Source organism: Astyanax mexicanus, unplaced genomic scaffold, assembly GCF_023375975.1.
Source record: "Astyanax mexicanus isolate ESR-SI-001 unplaced genomic scaffold, AstMex3_surface scaffold_50, whole genome shotgun sequence".
Classification (NCBI taxonomy): Eukaryota; Metazoa; Chordata; class Actinopteri; order Characiformes; family Acestrorhamphidae; genus Astyanax; species Astyanax mexicanus.
The window spans coordinates 216,027-233,526 of record NW_026040060.1 but is presented as its reverse complement, the minus strand read 5'-3'; the positions used below and the strand labels follow the sequence as shown (position 1 = coordinate 233,526).

Sequence of the window (17,500 nt, the reverse complement as noted above, 5' to 3'; positions counted from 1 at the left end):
GACTGCGCAGCGGCGGCCATTAAATACAGTTTATCTTACCTTTAATAGAAGCTGTAGCGATGAAAACGGCTTTACACTGCCGACAGGTCCATTCAGTAACAAAGCAGCAGCGGCTCTTCCAGTAAACACCCGAAAGTGGCTGTAACCCGTCCGTTACAGCAAAGTTTCTTCCGTTTAAAAGTTTAGTCCGCGGCGCTCGTTCACCGTTTAGCGATGTGTCGTTCGCGAATATTCCGGTTCTAAGAGCCGGCTCTTTGAAGTGAACGATTGGAACCGGCTCCACAATGGGAGCCATTTTAGGATCCTATTTGGGAACTGTTCTTTTCCTTCAGTATCTCGCTGTCCCTCCGCCTCCCTGTCGTTGCGTTTGTGCTCTGTAAGTGCCACAGAGCCGACAGTTTTTTTTTTCCAACGTGCTCCACACATCTGACCAATCACATGCAGCTTTCAATTACGTGACGGGGAAACACTAAAAAATGTGTTGTTATGCAGCATTTTTACTCATCACAAGTGCTTAAAAGTGTCAATAATAAAACAAAATGCTAGGTTTAACCTATTAATTATTAAGTAAAAAATATATATGAGCCGTTAGAGCCGCATCTCAAAATAGAGCCGAAAATCCCATCACTATCTCCGTTTAGTTCGCTGATTCACTCGTATTAGATTCATATTTTCGAAGCTTGCGAATCGACTCCCTCCCATATTCAGCGAACATATTGAGGGAATGAACAACCTGAGCCGACTCTGTTGATTCAATAGTCAGTTCCTTCTATGAGACTCGGTCTGAGTGAGAGCCCCGGATAACAGTCAACTAACTGTTCTGATCGAAGATCAGTGTTTAAAACGAGTCATTTTGTTCAAGAGATGCTGTTTTTATTAAACACATATATAAAAATAATGTATGTGTATGTGTGAATTAATATACACACAGATAGATATGTTGCATACCTGCACAACAACCCCATCATGTTTTTATGTTTTATTATTGTTGTTACTGGATATTAGTAAAGCTGCTTTGCAACATCAGTTGTTAAACTCAATACAAATAAATGAATGAACGAATTGGGAATTGGCTGGGCATAAAGGGGCAGCTTACATTGAGTATGATTGTTTGTGTAGCTGATACTTGTGTAATAAAACCCTTTTCTAGCTAGTGCAGGTTCATTAATTAATTAAGATGGTCTTAATTGGACCAAAATATCCTTCACTGGGTTATGAAACTTAATTCACCTAATTAAAACATTTCAATTCAGAACCGGTTTGCCAAACATTTGATAAAGTGAATCAGAAAAACAAATCAGAAACAGAATAATATTAATGTAAAACTTTACTTCTGAAAGCAATATTATTGACTAAATGACCAGTAATGTCACAGGGAAAAAACAGGTCAGAAATCTTTAACCCCTTAAATACCTTGTGCGGTATATGGGCTACAGGTGTAGGTGATACAAAATCCTGTTTCTCTGCAGTAAAATAACATTTACATTCTGAACATTTTCTACATGACACTGCCTCTTCACTCTACTCCACTTAATATAATAAATAATAATAATAATAATAATAATAATAATAATTCCAAGTTAGTAACAGAAATCAATCCAAATTCTGCATGTTAAAACTAGCAGACATAAAACTTTGGTGGACATGAAATGTTTAATTTGTATTCAAGAAATTTCTTTAGGGGTTTAATGTCCGGCAGACAAATGACAGTCGGGGTTGTTAAGGGGTTTTAACAGAGGGAGTAAAAAAAACAAACAAACAAAAAAAAAAAACTAGTGTTTGGCCAATATCACGACTCCCCTTGGCATGCAGGCAAATAAAAGGAAGCTGAGGATAATAAATGTTTTACACATATTTTGTTGCTGGAATTTAGCATGTCATCTGATTGAGGACAGGATGTAGTTATTTATTCAGCTCACTAAACCTAATCTAAACTAACTGGAACAAATGTACTGCATACAATGTAACAAACACATGAAACATGGTGAGAACTGTGGTCCGGGCGTTCAGGTGAAAATGCTATAAAATGCTGATTATTCAGCAGACCAAAATAAATGCATAAAAAAATAAAATAAAAATAAAAAAAACAGTAAAAATATGCATGTACTGAGAAATCATAACGGCAGAAATGGCTTATGATTGGATTATTGCATACGTTCAAGGATTTGTTTTAGCAAGACTCACTATTCTATTATGGACAAAGTATTTAACATCCCTCCATGTTCTGTGTTTTAAGGCACTCTCAGTCTCAGTACATTTTAAACAGTCAGCTTTTCCAGGGACCTGGTGCCTCTCGATGAATACAGCTAAATGTTTTAAAACCGCAGCCTGCTCCTCCTCACTCCATCCACGCCTCCTAGGTTGAGATCTCTCTGAAAGCAACAGCAAAGTGAAGTTTAGAGAAATCACAACATTTTCCTAGATGATTTTTTTATTATATAATGTAAGAATGGTGCAATACCTAAATAACATCTGGATAACAGTGTTACAGAGCAAAATAACAATCCAGTAATAAACTGACTAATCTATAACCAGGGTTCATACACCTTTAACAAGGTAAAAATCAAGCACTTTTCAAGGCCCATTTTTAAGTTTTTCCAGCACCTTTCAGCTGTCGTGAGTTAATGATAACGATGATCTCAAAACTGCGATTCAGCGATAATCAATATATCTCAAAACTATTCCACACTTCACAGCAACTATACTACTGAGAAAAAATAGCAGGAATAATGCATTTATTTGTGTCAGATTTACACAATTTAAACACCACTAAGCAAATAACTTTCAATATTTTTGTTTTACTGAAAATGTAGAGGTGGGTAACCCAGGTCCGGAAAGTAAAATGCCACCCAGGCCTATCTACCATCCCCCTGAATGTTAAAATTCAAGCATTTTCCAGGATTTCAAGCACCCATATGATCCCTGTATAACAAAGTGTTTCAAGCAGCCAGAGTTGACATGCAGGGAAAGTGCACCTAAACCTCTTTAGTTCACCAGTCTTCTTATGAAGAGCCATGAGACCTCATGTTTTCCATTCAAGCAACCAGAATCATGTGTCATATTGCTAACTATTTCTTTACAGACTGAGATTAAAAGGTAAAAACATCTGGACCATCAGTGCTTCTCTTAAATGGACTGAAATACTTTATATTGAGCAAGCTGAAACTCACTGCGCTCTGCCATCAGCCCTGCCTTCCTCTTCTGCATGCTGGTCATGGCACCAGAGCTAGAGACACCATCACCCTCTATAAAAAAAATAAATAAATAAACAAAATTTTATATAGATAATTTTTAGTACACCAACTTTTCTAATACATTTTAAAACCCACAATAAAAAGGTACTGACTCATAGATGATGGAGGGACAGAAGAAGAAAATAACTTTTTTTACACACCAACATCTTTTGGACATCAAATGGTTGATGTCTTTTGTCCACAGAGTGAGAAATAGCACTAAATATCTCATTAACTCCATCACTCTGGATTTTAAGCTGTAGCCAGAAAACAACTGTTCTCAGGAGAACAGCTTTTCTGATCTATTGTCTGTAGAACTGACTGTGCTACAAACATAAGCCATCATTTTAGCGTGATAAAGGCTGACCATTCTGGCTCTCTCTCATGTATTTTATAATAAATACAATATTCTCATGTGTTAATATTTTTTTGGGTTCATATTGTATATGTACACTTTTTATAGCATACACTTCACCACAGTCAGGGTACCATTTAGGGTCTTACCCTTACCAAAATTTCCCCTCGGGGACCAATAAAAGTATCTATCTATCTATCTATCTATCTATCTGAAGTCAGACTATGTTGAAATGTATTCAGAAAGGATTAAATATATAATAATAAAATAATATATATTATTGTGTAAATCAGTGGTTCTTCAGCATTATTGTCTTACCATAGGCATACTAACTTACCGGGCTGTTCTATCTGCTTCTTCTTCTGCTGATTACTAGAGCCAGATTCACAATTTTTGTTCACTGTAAAAAGAGAAACAATTTTATTTGCATTCCAAAAGGTTCAAATGCAGTTCATGGATGTTTACTTAATGTACTTTCTATACAGCAGCTGAGAACATCTTAGTTTGGTCGGTTTTTTATTCAGTAAATTAATTCACTGCATGAAAAACACCTTCTGATAATATGAAGCTCATGTTTATTCGTATAAACTACACTTACCATCCATTTCTATAAATTCACGGTCATCTTCATCATCCACTTCTTTCCTTCTCCTCTGCGGTCTTTCCTTCTCTGGCGAGTCAAATCCTAAAATAAATAATAAAATCAAAATGAACACCCAAAAGAGAATTAGTACATGCCTTGTGTGTGTTTCAAGTTTCTCTTCCCATCATTACGATAGTAAAGACACAGCCTAAATTAAGCTACACGGTGCATGATTAATGGCACGTCTACAGATCACTAAAATAAGGCCTTAAATCTCTTTGAGAACATATACTGATTGGTGTAAATATTCATTATTCTCAAACACAGTGGAACACATTCACAATATGCACAGAAACAGCTAGACTAAACAGTGTCAATGTAACACTAGCCATTTTCCCAGATCAGAATTCCAGTCACTTTTGCTTGCATGATGTGGTGCTACCCTGCTTTTGTCACATCTACATTAAATTTCAGAGCAGTGTGAAAAATATACCACGTTAACTAGGCTGATCGTTAATGTGCCTCCGAGTCACTTCAAATCAAATTAATTTAAATATATTTTCTATTATATGTAGAAAAATGTGTCAGTAACATTCAATCAAATATTAATATTCTTTCATCTAACAGCTAATTATACTTTAATCTGTTAGAAATGTATATAATCAGATGGGGCAAAATATGTTTTTAATTTAGCCACAGTAACTGATGTATTTTTCTGTGGCCCATTATGTGTACTTCATACCATTTCAATAAATACACACTAAAACTCACCAGGATCTTCTGTCAGCTTTCTCTTAACCCCGGTGCAGGTGCCACCATCATCAGCATCTGTGATAAACAAAAAAACATTATAAAATATCTAAATATATAAATAATACATACACACACATATATATACACATACATATACACATTGATAGTTTTATAGTCGCAATGAATTGTAATCAAATCTAAAACGTAAGGTGCCTAGAGATTCCCAGCCCTAATAGACAAGATAAACTCACCATGAGGCTCCATTCGCATTTTCTTCTTGATTGTGGCAGTGAAGCCAGATACACCTTCATCATCCTCTGTAAAATAAAAACAATAATAAACTGTTTGTCTGGAATAGCTTATGGCAATTCTGCTGTATATGGAGACATTACAATATCAATGTGCAGATAAAACATTTAACAAAGTTTGTAAATAGCCATCAATTTATTATTACATCATGAACTATGGTACAGGATGATTACAAATTCTGCACACCATGTTACGTTGTGTTCAGTGGTGAAACACAAACTAGTGTTTTACCGCTGACATGCTAAAAACTCACCAGGAGGTTCCATGCTCACTACTGGTCTGTCTGTCTGTGGGCTGTCAGTTTGTGCCATACTGCTACCTGCAATTTTTCATTACCATTACATTAAGTATCTCATAAAAAGGACTAAGGATTTACAGAAAGACACAGGTGTTATGGATAATTTCCGATTCATAAGTATTAAATATTTGTAGAGTATAATGAAATACCAAAAACCTAAACACCTAAAATGATAATTAACAGTCTAAACACTTGTATTAATGTGTATAATAACGTATAGGACATTAATAAAAACACGCTTTTACAAAGTAACTGGCATTTAAAGAACCTATTCAAAAGGGTTTAGAATATTAGACAAATATTTTAAATGTATTCAGAAACATACCAGGAAGTGAAAAGTCAAGAGTGTTGAGATTCTGGCCTTTGATGGTCTCCGTGCCTTTCTCCATTGCAAAGAGAAGTTTGCTGATCCTTGACAGCTGAAGTGTTTTATCTGTTTGTCTGTAAAAATCACAGTGCACCCTAATGTCATGTCCCATGAATCTCGCAACTTGCTCCAACTCTTGCTGGTCAAGATTCAGCAGCTGACAAAGTGTAGCAACCTGCTTTCTTAGTTTGGTTGATCTAAGGAGTCCTGGGTTTTCTGCCTTGCTCTCTTCTGAAAATCTCCTCAGACAGTCACAGCCACGAAAGTTTGACATTGCAGAAGGTCTTGCGAAGACAAAAGGGTTCTGATCAGGTACACCAGCTTCTTTTCTTTTTTCTATCAGGAAATCAATTGATGCTTTTGTTCTATCTGGTAGGAGAATTGGCACTTTTCTACCTCTCTTTCCTCTGATTTCTATTCTGGTAAGGTTCTTGCTCAGTTCTTGCTCAAGCGGTGTTAGTGTTTGAAATATATCCCCATTTACTGGGGTCCTGTTTGCGTTCATGTACATGTCTAAGGTCAAGCGGGAGGCCTCACCTTCCCTTCGTCTATTGAACACAATGACCTGTGACAGAAGGCTCTCAGTCAGGTCCTTATAAGCAGACATGTTGATGCCATCTAGCAACTCCCGTTTTGCTTCGTCTTCAACCCTTCTAAGGTGCTCTTGGAGGATCATGACATCTTTAGTCAATGGGATACCGTCATCTTTGTTCCACCTGTTCTCTTCCATTGTTTTGTGTGCATTAAAAGAAACACTGTCTTTCCACTTCTGTTCTAAAAGTTCTTTGAACTTCTTTGCATTCCTTTCAGCCAAGTCATCATCATTTTCCAGAGTCTGGCCAATAAGCACATCAGTCACTCCTTTTAATGAGAAGCCAATTTTGACAGCAGTTGATGCCTTTCTGTATGCATTCTTGCTTGGGCTAAACTGAGAGATCCTTTTAACTGCCTTCAGCAGCACCTGAAACTTGGATACATGGCACAGATCTTCAAGATTTTTAATACTCTTATCAATTTCCTTTGCTGCCACAACGAGTCGACCCAGTTCTCTCATTTTCTGAGAAATGTAACCAGTTGCATTATTTTTCCCACGATTTAGCAGCACATTACCATATTTACAGATCAACGCATCATTCCGTACAGTAAAGGACACAGCATCTTTTTGCATTCCATGAATGACATTCTCCAATGCCTCCGAGGTCTCCGAAATGGGTAGCAGGCTTGAAGATGCTTTCTGAACTCTACTGTTGCTCTTTTTCTCAGCATCTTTCCCAGGATCATTTTTAGCTCTGCAAGTTCCCTGATGTTTCCAAAGATCACTTTTCACAAACATGGCGTAGCAGTACTGGCAAGGAAGGTAATTATCGACAGAAGCTTCAAAAGAAGGTTGTTTCCACGTCACTATTTCCCCATGGCCACTCTTAAGGACTTCTAAGTTATGTTTATAGTCACCTTTATTCCGCAGCCCCTCTAATAGATCCTTTCTTTTCTTCGATCCTAAGGGGAAGCTGAATGCATAAGCCACCTCTCTGACATCCATATGGGCACGTTCCAAATGCCTGCTTAACTTTTTGTTTGACTTTCCACAGTAGAGGCAGTAATGGTTTTTGTCCCACTTTCGTTTACCATTTTGATTTTTTTTGCAAACCTTCACAGTTATATTCGAAGCTGTGTTTTTTTTTGGACTCTGTTTTCTGGACTTGTCTGTTCTTCTGTTTGTTCTAATAGACTTGTTTTTGTTATCACTTTTGGTTCCCTTTGGTTTTCTGGACTTGTCTGTTCTTCTGTTTGTTCTAATAGACTTGTTTTTGTCGTCATCACCATTGGTTCTTGTTTTCCTCGTTTGTTTTTTGCACTTGTCTGGACTTGTGTTTGTTCTATTGAACTGTTGGTCATTATCCAAATTTTCATCACTACTGCAAACCTCACTGTCATCAGTACTACTGGATGATGGCTTGTAGTCAGCATCTGAGTATGCAGAATTAATGGACTCCTCAGAACTTGAGTGAAACTATAAGTAAAGAAAAATATTGAACAAAAGCTAAAACATCTAATCAAACCAACAGGACAGCAATACTCCCCTTGACTCTCCCTTTCACCTGTTTAATCTCTTCAAAGTCTACTATTTAACTTCAGAAATACTAAAGGAATTATTCACTCTAAAAAATCTCTATAGTATAACCCAGATGTATTTAATCAGGCAAGACATATTTTGAAGAACAGATTTAGCTGCATGTTACTAGAGCTCTGAAGCTAGCATTACTCACAAAAACTATCCTAAGGAGTAAAGTTTCTGCAATAAAAACACACATCACCAAAACTTCTCAATTAGTTCACTACAGTATGATTTACTGTGAAATGTTAAAATAATAAGACTTGTGTAGCTAAATGTGACCAGCATCTTAGACAACCAACTCAGGAGCAACTATGATGACTGTCATACACAGGAGACATCTGATCCAAGATCTACTGGCTCTGCTGCTGTCTCAAGTGTCTTATAGAGGTCAAACGTTAAACAAAAATACTTGAGTCCTAAAATCACACTGAGAAATCTGTGAGCCAATAATTAAGGTCAGCATGCTGTGGGAACATGATGACCGATGTTTTGGTGAATAATTCTTATAGAAACAGCTGGACTCTTTAGATGACTTGAGTTGCATTGTTAGCATTGACAGACTTGCAGTTCCAGTTCCATACTAAGGAAACTCTAAACATGTCTTGGTGAATTGACATTTAAGTAAAGTTTAAACAGTTTAAACAATATAATTTCTGGATGAACAACTCCTTCGGTAACAGGATGCATTATTAAAATGACAAAATATATACCTGCTCAGCCTCCAATGCCATTTTTCTGTAGTTGTTGAATCTGCAAAACAATATAAGGAGTAAGCAATACTGCACAGTGAAAAGGAAAACAAGCAATATACATAAACCACTATAGCAATTGTTTGAGAACTGACTGACATGGTTTTACACCAGCTTATCTATTAGTCTTTTAATCTAATCTAATTAACCTAAATTTACACATATGGAGATATGAAAGCAGACATATAGGATTTCAGAAATATAGGATATCAAGATTTTTCCTGTGGAAAAAATATATTTCACACTTCTACTCAGTGATAAAACTCCTGCATACAGACTGCAATTTAAAAGCTCCTCCATAGAAAAACAGTAGATAATTCAGCCTGTAATTTTCTCAGAGGACGTCTGAGAAACATGTACGTGATCGTTCTGAACGGGAGTAAAATCACAGAGGATAAAAACCCCCATAAAAAAGAAAATTACCCAGAACCCCCTAAAATACTAATCCCGTCGTCCAGATAGGATTTAAAAAGTTAAAGTAGGGGGGATGGGAATCAGAGTTAGAGTAAAGGGGGGGGGGGGGGGTGAAAAAGCAGAGTTAGAGTGAAGGGAGGGTGAAAAAGCAGAATTAGAGTGAAGGGGGGGGTGAGAAAGCAGAGTTAGGGTGAAGGGAGGGTGAAAAAGCAGAGTTAGAGTGAAGTGGGGGGTGAAAGCAGGGTTAGAATGAAGGGGGGGAGAGCAGAGTTAGAGTGAAGGGGGGGTGAAAGCAGGGTTAGAGTGAAGGGGTGGTGAAAGCAGAGTTAGAGTTGGGGGGGTGAGAAAGCAGAGTTAGGGTGAAGTGGGGGGTGAAAGCAGGGTTAGAGTGAAGGGAGGGTGAAAAAGCAGAATTAGACTGAAGGGAGGGTGAGAAAGCAGAGTTAGGGTGAAGGGGGGGTGAAAGCAGGGTTAGAGTAAAGGGGGGGTGAAAGCAGGGTTAGAGTAAAGGGGGGGTGAAAGCAGGGTTAGAGTAAAGGGGGGGTGAAAGCAGGGTTAGAGTAAAGGGGGGGTGAAAGCAGGGTTAAAAGTAAAGGGGGGGTGAAAGCAGAGTTAGGGTGAAGGGGGGGTGAAAGCAGAGTTAGAGCAAGGGGGGGTGAGAAAGCAGAGTTAGGGTGAAGTGGGGGGTGAAAGCAGGGTTAGAGTGAAGGGGGGGTGAAAGCAGAGTTAGAGTGAAGGGGGGTGAGAAAGCAGAGTTAGGGTGAAGTGGGGGGTGAAAGCAGGGTTAGAGTAAAGGGGGGGTGAAAGCAGAGTTAGGGTGAAGGGGGGGTGAAAGCAGAGTTAGAGCAAGGGGGGGTGAGAAAGCAGAGTTAGGGTGAAGTGGGGGGTGAAAGCAGGGTTAGAGTAAAGGGGGGGTGAAAGCAGAGTTAGGGTGAAGGGGGGGTGAAAGCAGAGTTAGAGCAAGGGGGGGTGAGAAAGCAGAGTTAGGGTGAAGTGGGGGGTGAAAGCAGAGTTAGAGTGAAGGGGGGTGAAAGCAGGGTTAGAGTAAAGGGGGGGTGAAAGCAGGGTTAGAGTAAAGGGGGGGTGAAAGCAGGGTTAGAGTAAAGGGGGGGTGAAAGCAGGGTTAGAGTAAAGGGGGGGTGAAAGCAGGGTTAGAGTAAAGGGGGGGTGAAAGCAGGGTTAGAGTAAAGGGGGGGTGAAAGCAGGGTTAAAAGTAAAGGGGGGGTGAAAGCAGAGTTAGAGTTGGGGGGGTTAGAAAGCAGAGTTAGGGTGAAGTGGGGGGTGAAAGCAGGGTTAGAGTGAAGGGGGGGAGAGCAGAGTTAGAGTGAAGGGAGGGTGAAAAAGCAGAATTAGAGTGAAGTGGGGGGTGAGAAAGCAGAGTTAGGGTGAAGGGGGTGAGAAAGCAGAGTTAGAGTGAAGGGGGGTGAAAGCAGGGTTAGAGTAAAGGGGGGGGGGGTGAAATCAGGGTTAAAAGTAAAGGGGGGGGTGAAAGCAGAGTTAGAGCAAGGGGGGTGAAAGCAGGGTTAGAGTAAAGGGGGGGGGGGTGAAATCAGGGTTAAAAGTAAAGGGGGGGTGAAAGCAGAGTTAGAGCAAGGGGGGTGAAAGCAGGGTTAGAGTAAAGGGGGGGGTGAAAGCAGGGTTAAAAGTAAAGGGGGGGGTGAAAGCAGAGTTAGAGCAAGGGGGGGTGAAAGCAGGCTTAGAGTGAAGGGGGGGGGTGAAAGCAGGGTTAGAGTGAAGGGGGGGTGAAAGCAGGGTTAGAGTGAAGGGGGGGTGAAGGCAGGGTTAGAGTAAGGGGGGGGTGAAGGCAGGGTTAGAGTAAAGGGGGGGTGAAAGCAGGGTTAGAGTAAAGGGGGGGTGAAAGCAGGGTTAAAGTGAAGCGGGGGTGAAAGCAGGGTTAGAGTGAAGGGGGGGGGGGTGAAAGCAGGGTTAGAGTAAGGGGGTGAAAGCAGGGTTAGAGTAAGGGGGGGGTGAAAGCAGATTTAGAGTAAAGGGGGGGGGTGAAAGCAGGTTTAAGAGTAAAGGGGGGGTGAAAGCAGGTTTAAGAGTAAAGGGGGGGTGAAAGCAGGTTTAAGAGTAAGGGGGGGTGAAAGCAGGTTTAAGAGTAAGGGGGGGTGAAAGCAGGTTTAAGAGTAAGGGGGGGTGAGAAACTGCGTTAGAGTAAAGTGGGGGGATGGGAATCAGAGTTAGCGTGAACAAAGGCAGACAAAGCAGAGTTAGAGTAAAGGGGGGGGTGAGACTGCGTTAGAGTAAAGTGGGGGGTGAGACTGCGTTAGAGTAAAGTGGGGGGATGGGAATCACAGTGAACAAAGGCAGACAAAGCAGAGTTAGAGTAAAGGGGGGGGTGAGACTGAGTTAGAGTAAAGGGGGGGTGAGACTGCGTTAGAGTAAAGTGGGGGGATGGGAATCGCAGTGAACAAAGGCAGAGAAAGCAGAGTTAGAGTAAAGGGGGGGGTGAGACTGCGTTAGAGTAAAGTGGGGGGATGGGAATCAGCGTTAGAGTGAACGAAGGCAGAGAATGCAGAGTTAGAGTAAAGCAGTTTTTGTACATACTTCATAAAACTACTTAAATACTACTTTCCCCAGGTGTTCATTTTTTTTTTTGCCGACCCTAGCACCGACACACAGCGGAGAACTAACTAACGCTAACTAACCAAAATAGCCTATACAGTTTGCTCTGTTTAACTAATACTAAAGAAACGAGTGTTTACCAAAGACTAACACTTACACCTTTATTTTATCAAGATTACACAGACAATAAGTTTAAAAAGCATGATAAGATAAGAGAAACAACGCTCACCTGGTTTTAAAAGCTGGAGTGGTGCCGCAGCTCAAGAGAATGCCTCTGCAACATGTAGAGTGAGTGGCTTTAAAATGGCGGCCTTGATTCGCGATTCGGAGTGCGATTCATTTAAATGAATCGACCCTTTGGTACGCTTCTGTCTTTATTGCTTAACAGCTGTGTATTCCTATTTTTTTGTTCCCCTTAAATAGCGCCGTGGTTGTATGAATGCAGGTTTAAAAGAATCGGTTAGGGAACCAAGCCTCCCCAGTAGGTCTTTAAAAAAAAAAAAATGTATAAAATAAATACCTTTAAAAATTAATAAATAATATAACAAATTAATAAAATAATGTATTCATTTTATAATGAATAAAAAATCATACTATTATAATTAATAATAATAATTAATGCTCATCTGATTTTGTACTCGTCTTTTATATTTGAGAAAAGACAGAGACGCGAATCAGACGACACCATTCGTTTGCCAGTGTTGTGCCGAATTCAGCAGCCCTGTCAGAAAAAAGCACCCCCTCGCCGCGCACCGTCTTCCTGTCTTTAAACTCAAGAAGATGGCGGGGGTAGTGATTTCGGCACAGCAGAAACACAACAGGCTTCGGCTGTGGCATTTTTTATATTGGTACAGCTCAAGTCAAAGCAGAAAAATAGGTTGAACACTAAGCATGATCTGCGAGTAACACTGTCTGCTGCAACAAAATTCAAACTCTGATCAGAAGTAAAGTACATGCCCAACTGTCTCACTGACTAAAATAAAAGACTTGTTAGGTATAAGAATCTTGTTTTGTAGCCTTATTTATTTGATGCAGATTTGATATTTAAATGTATTGTAGTAACCTTTATACATGCAGATGGCATGGTCCTCCTCAGTTTCTTGCTAATGTACTCTGAATGCAGAGACATGTAGAGCAGTAAAATATTTAATTGTGTGGCCTTATTTATATTGTGTTGTTTTGATATTTAATTGTATTGTAGATACTTTTATGTTTGAATGCATACATATGTTTAAATTGTTTTTTGAAGGCCATTTATCAAAACTAAATTTGTTTGGTTTATTATTCTATACAATTGGGTACACATAGAAAACATCAAAATATGTCTAGACCTCTGGGACTGCATAAGTGTGGCTACTTAAAACTGAAATGAAACCTGAGATGTCCAACATGTGCTCCAAGTATCAAAACCATGGCACAGAAAAAAATATCATAAATGTACCTAACAGAAAAGTGCTGGCATTGGCATCATGGGGTTGAAAATACTCGTTGTTTTCTACCACATTTATTACCACAATGTAAAGGTATTAATAAAATTCTATGTTGAAAATGAGGCACAGAATTGGCTCTGAGCAAATCCTCAGAGCCGCTGCCCTTTATTTTATGCCCAGCCAATACAATTCAAGAGAGTGTACATTTGATTATCCCACAGCAAAACACAGTTAACGTAGTCACATGTATTTATATAGAGTTTTTAACAACTGATGTTGTTTTAAAGCAGATTTATTGACATCCAGTAACAACACAAAAACATGATGGATAAAACACAAAAACATGAGTTGTACACGTACATAACTTCTATATAGCTAGATAAGTACTATTAACCCTTTGAAAACCAGGTCAGTTTTTAAGAATGTATTTGTAGTTTACACTACCTTTATCTTTCTATATATTACAAAGCATTTATAGGAGACAGTCACATGTCAGATATTATTTTCAGGAGATTCTATTCTAGTCAAATATATCTTATATTCACCTGTAAATTAAGGCTGGCCCGAATAGCGTTTTTTGAGCTCGGGATATTCGGCTTTGTAGCGAATATTCAAATATTCGTTGAAAAAGCCGTATTAAAAACGAATTAAAGTACGAAAAAGTGCAAATCACGGCCCATTTAATATATTGCAAAATTTTCCACGGACACCCGGCCCCGAAAAAAAAAATCCCCATCCCTTTCCTCACGGGTCGGACACAAGGTTTAAGAAAATGGTCTGTGATAGATGTCTGTTTTTTTTTAATTCACACTGTTCTTATTTCTCATTAAATATCTACTAGAAGCAGATTAAATCTGTACAGCATAATTTATTTCACTGCAGTCCTGAATATATGGAGTGCATTATGTCTCCTTATGTTGTGCTGTGTGCTCGGACTGCACTGCCTGCTCTGGTGTTTTCACCCCGTTTTTTTTTTTGGTGTTTTCACCCCGGAATGTCTACTTCCCCACATCATGGCTTTTGTGTTTTCACACCTAAGCTATTTGCTTAAAACAAAAAACAAATATATATATATTAGAGTAGAGGAAAGTCATTGTAAATTATGTTACTGTTCTTGGTGTATTTCGGTTTAATGATTGTGCAGTTATTAGCCCGATTACTGATTTTGAGTTTTTGCACTTGGGCTATAAGCTCAATATAAAATAGTTCGTTTGTTTAGAAATTATTTTATATTCTTAAACCATGTTAAATTATATTAGATTATAGGAAATTCATTCAGACATCATTCTTTACATTGTAATTATTACACTACAACCGTCAAGCTGTCTCTGCTCCTCCAATTAAATTTTCCAATTAAATCCACATTAATTTAGAGCATTAAACTACAAATCTGAGATGTATGTGCTATATGTATATGTATGTGTATGTATATGTATGCTATCTCTGCCCCCAAAACTGTCCAATATCTTGCTTAACAGACGCGCCAAATCCCCCGCGAGCACGCGAGGTGCAGCGCACTGATGAATTCATGCGTTGAGCTATTAACGCGCAGATAAGCTGTAACTGGTGAAACATCACAAAAATCACAATGTGATTTCTTACATTAAAACAGACCATTTTCTTTCGCCGAACCTGACAGGGCCCGCGGAAAGCGGTGGAAATTCTCGAAATTCCCGGCCCGTGTTCATGCAGCGGGTGATTCAGGCAGATATTTGCGGTTTTTATTAATATTACTTTATTGTTCTATTCTTTTGCTGAGTTTTTCGTTTTTGATCTTTTGAAATTCGTTAGATTAGATTTTATTGGGCTTAGTTTAGTTGGTTATTTTCCAATTTCATATTTATTTTTCTGTCTATTATTAAATTTCGTTATTGATTTTTCACTATTTTTAAGAGCAGGCCTTATTTGCCTCACGGATAAATACTTTGACTTTTATTTCGCCAGAAGAGACTTGAGACTTGACTCGGACTCCTCACCAAAGACTTGTGAGCATCTCTGCCTCTCTTATAACGCCATTAACCTGAACAGAAGTGTGATTTTAGAGTGAGGTGGAGCTCTGGAAAGGGAAAAAAACGAATATCCGAATACCCGAATGTTCGGGTCCAGCCCTACTGTAAATAATTTTTTTGGTATTTGCAATAATTCTACCATGTTTTGATCAATAACCTGCAATGTTTGGGTTTTCTTTTGGATTATCAGGAATATGAAACAGTTTACAGCTTACAAATTTTACTGTAAAAAGATAATATATGGTGTTCTTGGGCTGTAAGTGCAATGATTTTGTTTATGCCTTATTTATAATCAATATCCCTGCTAAAAAAAATCAGTTCAAGATCAGCTGGTCATCCAGACAAAATATAGCTGGCTAAACTAACCAGCATATGTTTTTCTGAATGACCAGCTGGTCTTGTGCTGGATTTATAGCAGGGATAAATTGCTACATGATCCGTGATTTACAATACATGAAAGACGTCCATATAAAATAAAGAAATCTCAATTTATTACCTTGTGTGTATTTTATATGGCTGTCAGTATAACACATAGCCTCTGAGTACGTCTAAATATAGACTCGATTCAGTCATATGTTCAGTATGATGATTCAGTATAAATACAGTTAATAAAATGAATAAAGTTAATAAAAACAGCATCTCTTGAACAAAATGACTCGTTTTAAACACTGATCTTCGATCAGAACAGTTAGTTGACTGTTATCCGGGGCTCTCACTCAGACCGAGTCTCATAGAAGGAACTGACTATTGAATCAACAGAGTCGGCTCAGGTTGTTCATTCCCTCAATATGTTCGCTGAATATGGGAGGGAGTCGATTCGCAAGCTTCGAAAATATGAATATGAATCAGCGAACTAAACGGTGATAGTGATGGGATTTTCGGCTCTATTTTGAGATGCGGCTCTAACGGCTCATATATATTTTTTACTTTAAATAATTAATAGGTTAAACCTAACATTTTGTTTTATTATTGACACTTTTAAGCAACACATTTTTTAGTGTTTCCCCGTCACGTAATTGAAAGCTGCATGTGATTGGTCAGATATGTGGAGCACGTTGGAAAAAAAAAACTGTCGGCTCTGTGGCACTTACAGAGCACAAACGCAACGACAGGGAGGCGGAGGGACAGCGAGATACTGAAGGAAAAGAACAGTTCCCAAATAGGATCCTAAAATGGCTCCCATTGTGGAGCCGGTTCCAATCGTTCACTTCAAAGAGCCGGCTCTTAGAACCGGAATATTCGCGAACGACACATCGCTAAACGGTGAACGAGCGCCGCGGACTAAACTTTTAAACGGAAGAAACTTTGCTGTAACGGACGGGTTACAGCCACTTTCGGGTGTTTACTGGAAGAGCCGCTGCTGCTTTGTTACTGAATGGACCTGTCGGCAGTGTAAAGCCGTTTTCATCGCTACAGCTTCTATTAAAGGTAAGATAAACTGTATTTAATGGCCGCCGCTGCGCAGTCTGAGCTGGGGGACCCTGACCGCCGTGTTTGGGTAGCTGTGTGCGGTCAGCAGCGGCGCTGACCCTGTGTTTGGGTAGCTGTGTGGTCAGCAGCAGCGCTGACCCTGTGTTCGGGTAACTGTGTGGTCAGTACACGGTAACTTAGCAGTGCAGGCCGCGTGTTTGATTGGTCTAATACCTGGCCACGGTGGTGTTGGTGAACTGGTTTAACTGGGGTCAGTGTTAATGTGTATTATTATTATCCCCCCGCGGGCTCGCGGGGGAATTTTGAACGCGCTCCGGTCCAACGCGGGTAAAGCGCCGTGCTTTAACGGACGGAGGATTTAGCCTATCATAAACGCTGTTTCTGCAGATCAGACGTTCACTGAGACCATTTCTAGAACCGGATTGGATGGAACCTGTAGATATTCGGTCGCTATTCGTCAGACAGACTTGTAGGCGGGCTTCTTCTTCTCGGCGTAATGGCCTAGTGAAGCGCTAGCGGCTATGCTAACCGCTGACCCGCGCAGTTGAAGTGAGAGGCTGTCCGGGATTGTATTGTTGTCTGTGTGAAAGCTGGGGGGTATTTCGGCAGTTGGATGAATCCTCGGTTACCGGGAGATATTTAGTAGTATATATCTGATTTTTGAATAATGCAAATACATGTATATCTACTCTCTAGCCTGTGAACTGCCTGGAAACAGTGTCTGAATTTTTCATTGGTCCAAAAAACCGGACCAATAAGAAAAATGGATTAGCTTTCCACGCCCCCTCTAATAATCTGAGTGCTGCGCTCATCAGGAGCCTACAGGGGCGCTAGTGAGCATGTGTGTTTATGTCTAAAAACCCATATTTAGCATGAAATGAGGAC

General features: G+C 39.5%; 4 protein-coding genes across 20 annotated transcripts in view; 3 read left to right on the top strand and 1 right to left on the bottom strand.

Annotated features, from left to right (window-relative positions):
- Positions 1-17,500, top strand: part of LOC125797555 (netrin-3-like) — a 275,873-nt gene that overhangs the window by 96,660 nt on the left and 161,713 nt on the right. The gene's annotated exons all lie outside the window — the stretch shown is intronic.
- LOC125780423 (noggin-2-like) overlaps positions 1-17,500 on the top strand; it is a 215,848-nt gene that overhangs the window by 114,755 nt on the left and 83,593 nt on the right. The gene's annotated exons all lie outside the window — the stretch shown is intronic.
- Positions 1-17,500, top strand: part of LOC103021387 (ankyrin repeat and fibronectin type-III domain-containing protein 1) — a 314,758-nt gene that overhangs the window by 245,152 nt on the left and 52,106 nt on the right. The window lies entirely within an intron of this gene.
- Positions 1,310-12,242, bottom strand: LOC125797554 (uncharacterized). Of its 2 annotated transcripts, XM_049474016.1 has the most exons (10): positions 11,975-12,242; positions 8,725-8,764; positions 5,857-7,909; positions 5,487-5,552; positions 5,176-5,241; positions 4,943-4,999; positions 4,187-4,273; positions 3,926-3,988; positions 3,171-3,245; positions 1,310-2,372 (listed from the first exon to the last, which is right to left on the bottom strand). In XM_049474016.1, exons 2-10 carry the CDS (start codon positions 8,743-8,745, stop codon positions 2,158-2,160), a joined length of 2,703 nt encoding a protein of 900 aa, XP_049329973.1. In that variant the 5' UTR covers positions 8,746-8,764; positions 11,975-12,242; the 3' UTR covers positions 1,310-2,157. The 2 variants fall into 2 exon arrangements, with proteins under 2 accessions (XP_049329973.1, XP_049329972.1); XM_049474015.1 differs by lacking the exon at positions 11,975-12,242 and having other exon boundaries at positions 8,725-9,067.

What these genes read in the sequence shown, in the direction of transcription:
- LOC125797554 (XM_049474016.1), bottom strand. Translation starts at nt 8,745, where the DNA reads ATGGCATTGGAGGCTGAGCAG. An exon ending in TGAATTTATAGAAATGGATG is followed by an intron (nt 3,989 to 4,186) that starts GTAAGTGTAGTT and finishes CTCTTTTTACAG; the next exon opens with TGAACAAAAATTGTGAATCT. An exon ending in AGGGCTGATGGCAGAGCGCA is followed by an intron (nt 2,373 to 3,170) that starts GTGAGTTTCAGC and finishes TGTTGCTTTCAG; the next exon opens with AGAGATCTCAACCTAGGAGG.